The 10,000-nt window shown below is 45.2% G+C and overlaps 1 protein-coding gene across 1 annotated transcript in view; it reads right to left on the reverse strand.

Annotated features, from left to right (window-relative positions):
- Positions 1-5,344, reverse strand: part of LOC311117683 (NT-3 growth factor receptor-like) — a gene marked incomplete at both ends in the record, with an annotated part of 49,836 nt that extends 44,492 nt beyond the window's left edge. Inside the window, one exon of the mRNA XM_084192613.1 lies at positions 5,276-5,344. Coding sequence (XP_084048739.1) covers positions 5,276-5,344 — 69 coding nt within the window. The remainder of the gene's footprint in view (positions 1-5,275) is intronic.
- Between the last annotated feature and the right edge of the window lie 4,656 nt (positions 5,345-10,000).

Genomic DNA, 10,000 nt, shown 5'->3' on the forward strand with positions numbered 1-10,000 from the left:
TACTATAATAGGAAAACAGCTAGTTTAAGATATGAGGGATGATTATACTGTAATAGGAAAGCAGCTAGTTTAAGATATGAGGGGTGATTGTACTGTAATAGGAAAACAGCTAGTTTAAGATATGAGGGATGATTATAATGTAATAGGAAACATTTAGTTTAAGATATGAGGGATGATTATACAGTAACAGGAAAGTCATTGGTAAATTAATGATTAGGCTATCAATCACAGGTTCCTATTCACTGGCTCCCACCACTCTAAGGCAGATATTATGGCTGTGTCCCAAACAGCACCCTATTCCCTATATAGTGCACTACTTTAGACCAGAGAATGGCACCCTATTCCCTATATAGTGCACTACTTTAGACCAGAGAATGGCACCCTATTCCCTATATAGAGCACTACTTTAGACCAGAGAATGGCACCCTATTCCCTATATAGAGCACTACTTTAGACCAGAGAATGACACCCTATTCCCTATGTAGTGCACTACTTTAGACCAGAGAATGGCACCCTATTCCCTATGTAGTGCACTACTTTAGACCAGAGAATGGCACCCTATTCCCTATATAGTGCACTACTTTAGACTAGGGCCCATTGTGTGCCATTGGGGACGCTGACTTCATAATGTGCAGAACATTTACAAAAGGTATATTGTATAATGAAGAGATATGATTTAAGACTCCATACACAGTAATGTTTTGCATATCGCCAATTTGATTTCTCCTCTCATTCAGTTCTGTCTAGATGAATGACTGTCCAGATGTCCTTGTAAAGGGTCAACACTTAATATCTCTGGGTCCATAAATTATACATGTTGATGACACCTCTATGAAGTAACTACATCGGACATATACAAGTGCTACAGTACTATTTAATGAAGCTGCCAGTTGAAGACCTGTGAGACGTCTGTTTCTCAAACTAGACACTCTAATGTATTTGTCCTCTTGCTCAGTTGTGCACCGGGGGCCTCCCACTCCTCTTTCTATTCTGGTTAGAGCCAGTTTGCGCTGTTCTGTGAAGGGAGTAGTACACAGCGTTGTACGAGATCTTCAGTTTCTTGGCAATTTCTCACATAATAATATGCCATTTAGCAGACGCTTTTATCCAAAGCGACTTACAGTCATGCTCATACATTTTTGTGTATGGGTGGTCCCGGGGATCGAACCCACTACCTTGGCGTTACAAGCGCCGTGCTCTACCAGCTGAGCTACAGAGGACCACGTGAAATAGCCTTCATTTCTCAGAACAAGAATAGACTGACGAGTTTCAGAAGAAAGTTATTTGTTTCTGGCCATTTTGAGCCTGTAATCGAACCCACAATTGCTGATGCACCAGATACTCAACTAGTCTCAAGAAGGCCAGTTTTATTGCTTCTTTAATCAGCACAACAGTTTTCAGCTGTGCTAACATAATTGCAAAAGGGTTCTCTAATGATCAATTAGCCTTTTAAATTGATAAACTTGGATTAGCAAACACAACGTGCCATTGGAACACAGGACTGATGGTTGCTGATAATGGGCCTCTGTACGCCTATGTAGATATTCCATTAAAAATCAGCCGTTTCCAGCTACAATAGCCATTTACAACATCAACAATGTCTACACTGTATTTCTGATCAATTTGATGTTATTTTAATGGACAAAAAAAAATGCTTTTCTTTCGAAAAGAAGGACATATACGTCATATAGCTAGCCTATATATAGAACCACCTGAATATTGATCAAATTAATTATTTTCAAGTTGCTCAATTCCTTTTCTTCCTTTAAATCACTTATTACCCTCTTTCTTCAAAAACTATTTTACAGTCACATGAATTCCAAACCAAATCAAATCAAATTTGTACTGTTATAAATTGTCTTTCAATTTGTTTTTACTGTTACTGTCTTTCTATTTGTTTTTACTGTTACTAACTGTCTTTCTATTTGTAGGGAGGGCCTACAAGGCCTCCCTTCGCCAAATCTGATCATGACTCCATTTTGCTCCTCCCTTCCTATAGGCAGAAACTCAAACAGGAAGGACTAATCAACGCTAGTCTGACCAATCGGAATCCATGCTTCAAGATTGTTTTGATCACGCGGACTGGGACATGTTCCTGGTAGCCTCTGAGAATAACATAGACGAATACACATACACAGTGACTGAGTTCATCAGGTAGTGTATAGGGGATGTTGTTCCCACGGTGACTATTAAAACCTACCCAAACCAGAAACCGTGGATAGATGGCAGCATTCGGCAAAACTGAAAGCATCGCATTTAACCACGGCAAGGTGACTGGAAATATGGCAGAATACAAACAGTATAGCTACTGACTCCGCAAGGCAATTAAACTGGCAAAACATCAGTATAGAGACAAAGTGGAGTCGCAATTCAACGGCTCAGACACGAGGCGTATGTGGCAGGGTCTACAGACAATCACGAATTACAAAAGGAAAACCAGCCACGTCGCAGACACCGAAGTCTTGCTTCCGGACAAGCTAAATACCTTCTTCACCTGCTTTGAGGATAACACAGTGCCACTGACGAGGCCCACTACCAAGTACTGTGGCCTCTCCTTCTCCGTGGCCAACGTGAGTAAGACATTTAAGCGTGTTAACCCTCGCAAGGCTGCCGGCCCAGACGGCATCCCTAGCCGCGTCCTCAGAGCATGTGCAGACCAGCTGGCTGGTGTGTTTACGGACATATTCAATCTCTCCCTAGCCCAGTCTGCTGTCACCACTTGCTTCAAGATGGCCACCATTGTTCCTGTACCCAAGAAAGCAAAGGTAACTGAACTAAATGACTATCGCCCCGTAGCACTCACCTCTGTCATCATGAAGTGCTTTTAGAGACTAGTCAAGGATCATATCACCTCTACCTTACCTGCCACCCTAGACCCACTTCAATTTGCTTACCGCCCAAATAGATTCACAGACGATGCAATCGCCATCACACTGCACACTGCCCTATCCCATCTGGACAAGAGGAATACCTATGTAAGAATGCTGTTCATTGACTATAGCTCAGCATTCAACACCAAAGTACCCTCAAAGCTCATCATTAAGCACCGGGCCCTGGGTCTGAACCCCGCCCTGTGCAACTGGGTCCTGGACTTCCTGACGGGCCCCCCCCCAGGTGGTGAAGGTAGGAAACAACACCTCCACTTCACTGACCTTCAACACAGGGGCACCACAAGGGTGCGTGCTCAGCCCCCTCCTGTACTCCCTGTTCACCCATGACTGCGTAGCCAAGCACGCCTCCAACTCAATCATCAAGTTTGCAGACGATACAACAATAGTAGATTTGATTACTAACAATGACGAGACAGCCTACAGGGAGGAGGTGAGGGCTCTGGGAGTGTGGTGCCAGGAAAATAACCTCTCACTCAACGTCAACAAAACAAAAGAGCTGATCGTGGACTTCAGGAAACAGCAGAGGGAGCACCCACCTATCCACATCGAAGGGACCGCAGTGGAGAAGGTGGAAAGCTTCAAGTTCCTCGGCGTACACATCACTGACGATCTGAAATGGTCCAACCACACAGACAGTGTGGTGAAGAAGGTGCAAGAGAGCCTCTTCAACCTCGGGAGGCTGAAGAAATGTGGCTTGGCACCTAAAACCCTCACAAACTTTTACAGATGCACAATTGAGAGCATCCTGTCGGGCTGTATCACTGCCTGGTACGGCAACTGCACCGCCCGCAACCGCAGGGCTCTCCAGAGGATGGTGCGGTCTGCCGAACGCATTACCGGGGGGCAAACTACCCGCCCTCCAGGACACCTACAGCACCCGATGTCACAGGAAGGCCAAAAAGATCATCAAGAACAACAACCACCCGAGCCACTGCCTGTTCACCCCACTATCTTCCAGAAGGCGAGGTCAGTACAGGTGCATCAAAGCTGGGACCGAGAGACTGAAAAACAGCTTCTATCTCAAGGCCATCAGACTGGTCCTCTGTAGCTCAATTGGTAGAGCATGGCGCTTGTAACGCCAGGGTAGTGGGTTCGATCCCCGGGTCCACTGATACGTAACAATTTATGCACACATGACTGTAAGTCGCTTTGGATAAAATGCTAAATGCCATATTATATTATATTATTATTATTATATGTTAAATAGCCATCACTAGGTGGCTTCCACCAGGTTACATAACACTGCACCTTAGAGGCTGCTGCCCTATATACATAGACCTGGAATCACTGGTCACTTTAATAATGTTTACATACTGCTTTACTCATCTCATATGTATATACTGTATTCTATTCTACTGTATCCTAGTCTATGCCACTCCAACATTGCTCGTCCTAATATTAATTTATTCCTTAATTCCATTCTTTTACTTTTAGATTTGTGTGTATTGTTGTGAATTGTTAGATACTACTGCACTGTTGGAGCTCGGAATACAAGCATTTCGCTACACCCGCAATAACATCTGCTAAACATGTGTATGTAACCAATACAATGTGATTTGATTTGTTTTTACTGTTACTAACTGTCTTTCTATTTGTTTTTACTGTTACTAACTGTCTTTCTATTTGTTTTTACTGTTACTAACTGTCTTTCTATTTGTTTTTACTGTTACTAACTGTCTTTCTATTTGTTTTTACTGTTACTAACTGTCTTTCTATTTGTTTTTACTGTTACTGTCTTTCTATTTGTTTTTAATGTTACTAACTGTCTTTCTATTTGTTTTTACTGTTACTGTCTTTCTATTTGTTTTTAATGTTACTAACTGTCTTTCTATTTGTTTTTACTGTTACTAACTGTCTTTCTATTTGTGCAAATAAACTAAACGTGTGGTAAATCCAAACAGCACAGGCCAGGTTGGGTCTGGTAATTGGTAGTGCGGAGTAGTGCCGTAATTCAAATAGTCCCCTTATTTCACACCCTATATAGAGTGTACATTAGGATGTTGTCATATAGTCCCCTTATTTCACACCCTATATAGAGTGTACATTAGGATGTTGTCATATAGTCCCCTTTTTTCACACCCTATATACAGTGTACATTAGGATGTTGTCATATAGATAGATTATATTTAGTGTGCCCACTAAAAACCAGACCAGGCAATAATGGGAAAGGACAGAATGGGTCAGATTAAATCACCACACTACAGTATGTATATGAAAATGACCATAGAAACTGTATAATGAATGTGTTTTATTTCATTATCAGGACCCTATGGGACTATATGTAGACAAGGTGAAGTTTGAGACTCAGACAGACAGTGCATTGTGTTTTACCTGGTTGTTTTGCTGTGGCACACAAATATTGTTTGAATGAAAATGTAACTTACAGCTCGGAGAGTTGCAGGTTCTGGAACAGTTGCCAGGACAAGGTGGTCAGAGGGTTCTTGGATAGGTTTCTAGAGAGAGAGAGAGAGAGAGAGAGAGAGAGAGAGAGAGAGAGAGAGAGAGAGAGAGAGAGAGAGAGAGAGAGAGAGAGAGAGAGAGAGAGAGAGAGAGAGAGAGAGAGAGAGAGAGAGAGAGAGAGAGAGAGAGAGAGAGAGAGAGAGAGAGAGAGAGAGAGAGAGAGAGAGAGAGAGAGAGAGAGAGAGAGAGAGAGAGAGAGAGAGAGAGAGAGAGAGAGAGAGAGAGAGAGAGAGAGAGAGAGAGAGAGAGAGAGGGGAGAGAGAGAGAGAGAGAGAGGGAGAGAGAGAGAGAGAGAGAGAGAGAGAGAGTGAGAGAGAGAGAAAGAGAGACAAAGAGAGAGAGAGAGAGAGAGAGAGACAGAGAGAGAGAGAGACAGAGAGAGAGAGAGAGACAGAGAGAGAGAGAGAGAGAGAGAGAGAGAGAGAGAGGAGAGAGAGAGAGAGAGAGAGAGAGAGAGAGAGAGAGACAGAGAGAGAGAGAGAGAGAGAGAGAGAGAGGGAGAGAGACAGACAGACAGACAGAGAGAGAGAGAGAGAGAGAGAGAGAGAGAGAGAGAGAGAGAGAGAGAGAGAGAGAGAGAGGGAAGAAAAAAGCTAAACTTAGTTAACCTCAGCAGAACTCATCAGAACTCAGCCGGATTCAGCAGATCTCAGCAGGACTCAGCAGAACTCAGCAGGATTCATCAGGTATAATCATCAGGACTCATCAGAACTCAGTAGGACTCATCAGGACTCAGCAGAACTCAGCAGAACTCAGCAGGACTCTGCAGAACTCAGCAGGACTCAGCAGAACTCAGCAGAATTCAGCAGGACTCATCAAAACTCAGTAGGACTCATCAGGACTCAGGAGAACTCAGCAGAACTCAGCAGGATTCATCGGGACTCATCAGGACTCATCAAAACTCAGTAGGACTCATCAGGACTCAGCAGAACTCAGCAGAACTCAGTAGGACTCATCAGAACTCATCAGAACTCAGTAGGACTCATCAGAACTCAGCAGGACTCATCAGAACTCAGCAGAACTCAGTAGGACTCAGCAGAACTCAGCAGAACTCAGCAGGACTCAGCAGCATTATAGTAGACCTGAGGGAGGGCTTGTTGTTGAACCAGCCTTCATTATAGTAGACCTGAGGGAGGGCTTGTTGTTGAACCAGCCTTCATTATAGTAGACCTGAGGGAGGGCTTGTTGTTGAACCAGCCTTCATTATAGTAGACCTGAGGGAGGGCTTGTTGTTGAACCAGCCTTCATTATAGTAGACCTGAGGGAGGGCTTGGGTTGTTGTTGAACCAGCCTTCATTATAGTAGACCTGAGGGAGGGCTTGGGTTGTTGTTGAACCAGCCTTCATTATAGTAGACCTGAGGGAGGGCTTGGGTTGTTGTTGAACCAGCCTTCATTATAGTAGACCTGAGGGAGGGCTTGGGTTGTTGTTGAACCAGCCTTCATTATAGTAGACCTGAGGGAGGGCTTGTTGTTGAACCAGCCTTCATTATAGTAGACCTGAGGGAGGGCTTGTTGTTGAACCAGCCTTCATTATAGTAGACCTGAGGGAGGGCTTGGGTTGTTGTTGAACCAGCCTTCATTATAGTAGACCTGAGGGAGGGCTTGGGTTGTTGTTGAACCAGCCTTCATTATAGTAGACCTGAGGGAGGGCTTGTTGTTGAACCAGCCTTCATTATAGTAGACCTGAGGGAGGGCTTGTTGTTGAACCAGCCTTCATTATAGTAGACCTGAGGGAGGGCTTGTTGTTGAACCAGCCTTCATTATAGTAGACCTGAGGTAGGGCTTGGGTTGTTGTTGAACCAGCCTTCATTATAGTAGACCTGAGGTAGGGCTTGGGTTGTTGTTGAACCAGCCTTCATTATAGTAGACCTGAGGGAGGGCTTGGGTTGTTGTTGAACCAGCCTTCATTATAGTAGACCTGAGGGAGGGCTTGGGTTGTTGTTGAACCAGCCTTCATTATAGTAGACCTGAGGGAGGGCTTGTTGTTGAACCAGCCTTCATTATAGTAGACCTGAGGGAGGGCTTGTTGTTGAACCAGCCTTCATTATAGTAGACCTGAGGGAGGGCTTGGGTTGTTGTTGAACCAGCCTTCATTATAGTAGACCTGAGGGAGGGCTTGGGTTGTTGTTGAACCAGCCTTCATTATAGTAGACCTGAGGGAGGGCTTGTTGTTGAACCAGCCTTCATTATAGTAGACCTGAGGGAGGGCTTGTTGTTGAACCAGCCTTCATTATAGTAGACCTGAGGGAGGGCTTGGGTTGTTGTTGAACCAGCCTTCATTATAGTAGACCTGAGGGAGGGCTTGTTGTTGAACCAGCCTTCATTATAGTAGACCTGAGGGAGGGCTTGGGTTGTTGAACCAGCCTTCATTATAGTAGACCTGAGGGAGGGCTTGGGTTGTTGTTGAACCAGCCTTCATTATAGTAGACCTGAGGGAGGGCTTGTTGTTGAACCAGCCTTCATTATAGTAGACCTGAGGGAGGGCTTGTTGTTGAACCAGCCTTCATTATAGTAGACCTGAGGGAGGGCTTGGGTTGTTGTTGAACCAGCCTTCATTATAGTAGACCTGAGGGAGGGCTTGGGTTGTTGTTGAACCAGCCTTCATTATAGTAGACCTGAGGGAGGGCTTGGGTTGTTGTTGAACCAGCCTTCATTATAGTAGACCTGAGGGAGGGCTTGTTGTTGAACCAGCCTTCATTATAGTAGACCTGAGGGAGGGCTTGGGTTGTTGTTGAACCAGCCTTCATTATAGTAGACCTGAGGGAGGGCTTGGGTTGCTGTTGAACCAGCCTTCATTATAGTAGACCTGAGGGAGGGCTTGTTGTTGAACCAGCCTTCATTATAGTAGACCTGAGGGAGGGCTTGTTGTTGAACCAGCCTTCATTATAGTAGACCTGAGGGAGGGCTTGGGTTGTTGTTGAACCAGCCTTCATTATAGTAGACCTGAGGGAGGGCTTGTTGTTGAACCAGACTTCATTATAGTAGACCTGAGGGAGGGCTTGTTGTTGAACCAGCCTTCATTATAGTAGACCTGAGGGAGGGCTTGGGTTGTTGTTGAACCAGCCTTCATTATAGTAGACCTGAGGGAGGGCTTGGGTTGTTGTTGAACCAGCCTTCATTATAGTAGACCTGAGGGAGGGCTTGGGTTGTTGTTGAACCAGCCTTCATTATAGTAGACCTGAGGGAGGGCTTGTTGTTGAACCAGCCTTCATTATAGTAGACCTGAGGGAGGGCTTGTTGTTGAACCAGCCTTCATTATAGTAGACCTGAGGGAGGGCTTGGGTTGTTGTTGAACCAGCCTTCATTATAGTAGACCTGAGGGAGGGCTTGGGTTGTTGTTGAACCAGCCTTCATTATAGTAGACCTGAGGGAGGGCTTGTTGTTGAACCAGCCTTCATTATAGTAGACCTGAGGGAGGGCTTGGGTTGTTGTTGAACCAGCCTTCATTATAGTAGACCTGAGGGAGGGCTTGGGTTGTTGTTGAACCAGCCTTCATTATAGTAGACCTGAGGGAGGGCTTGGGTTGTTGTTGAACCAGCCTTCATTATAGTAGACCTGAGGGAGGGCTTGGATTGTTGTTGAACCAGCCTTCATTATAGTAGACCTGAGGGAGGGCTTGTTGTTGAACCAGCCTTCATTATAGTAGACCTGAGAGAGGGCTTGTTGTTGAACCAGCCTTCATTATAGTAGACCTGAGGGAGGGCTTGTTGTTGAACCAGCCTTCATTATAGTAGACCTGAGAGAGGGCTTGTTGTTGAACCAGCCTTCATTATAGTAGACCTGAGGGAGGGCTTGTTGTTGAACCAGCCTTCATTATAGTAGACCTGAGGGAGGGCTTGGGTTGTTGTTGAACCAGCCTTCATTATAGTAGACCTGAGGGAGGGCTTGGGTTGTTGTTGAACCAGCCTTCATTATAGTAGACCTGAGGGAGGGCTTGGGTTGTTGTTGAACCAGCCTTCATTATAGTAGACCTGAGGGAGGGCTTGGGTTGTTGAACCAGCCTTCATTATAGTAGACCTGAGGGAGGGCTTGGGTTGTTGTTGAACCAGCCTTCATTATAGTAGACCTGAGGGAGGGCTTGTTGTTGAACCAGCCTTCATTATAGTAGACCTGAGAGAGGGCTTGTTGTTGAACCAGCCTTCATTATAGTAGACCTGAGGGAGGGCTTGTTGTTGAACCAGCCTTCATTATAGTAGACCTGAGAGAGGGCTTGTTGTTGAACCAGCCTTCATTATAGTAGACCTGAGGGAGGGCTTGTTGTTGAACCAGCCTTCATTATAGTAGACCTGAGGGAGGGCTTGTTGTTGAACCAGCCTTCATTATAGTAGACCTGAGGGAGGGCTTGTTGTTGAACCAGCCTTCATTATAGTAGACCTGAGGGAGGGCTTGGGTTGTTGTTGAACCAGCCTTCATTATAGTAGACCTGAGGGAGGGCTTGGGTTGTTGTTGAACCAGCCTTCATTATAGTAGACCTGAGGGAGGGCTTGGGTTGTTGTTGAACCAGCCTTCATTATAGTAGACCTGAGGGAGGGCTTGGGTTGTTGAACCAGCCTTCATTATAGTAGACCTGAGGGAGGGCTTGGGTTGTTGTTGAACCAGCCTTCATTATAGTAGACCTGAGGGAGGGCTTGTTGTTGAACCAGCCTTC

This window comes from Coregonus lavaretus, assembly GCF_964263955.1.
Source record: "Coregonus lavaretus genome assembly, contig: HAP1_SCAFFOLD_2828, whole genome shotgun sequence".
Taxonomy (NCBI): domain Eukaryota; kingdom Metazoa; phylum Chordata; class Actinopteri; order Salmoniformes; family Salmonidae; genus Coregonus; species Coregonus lavaretus.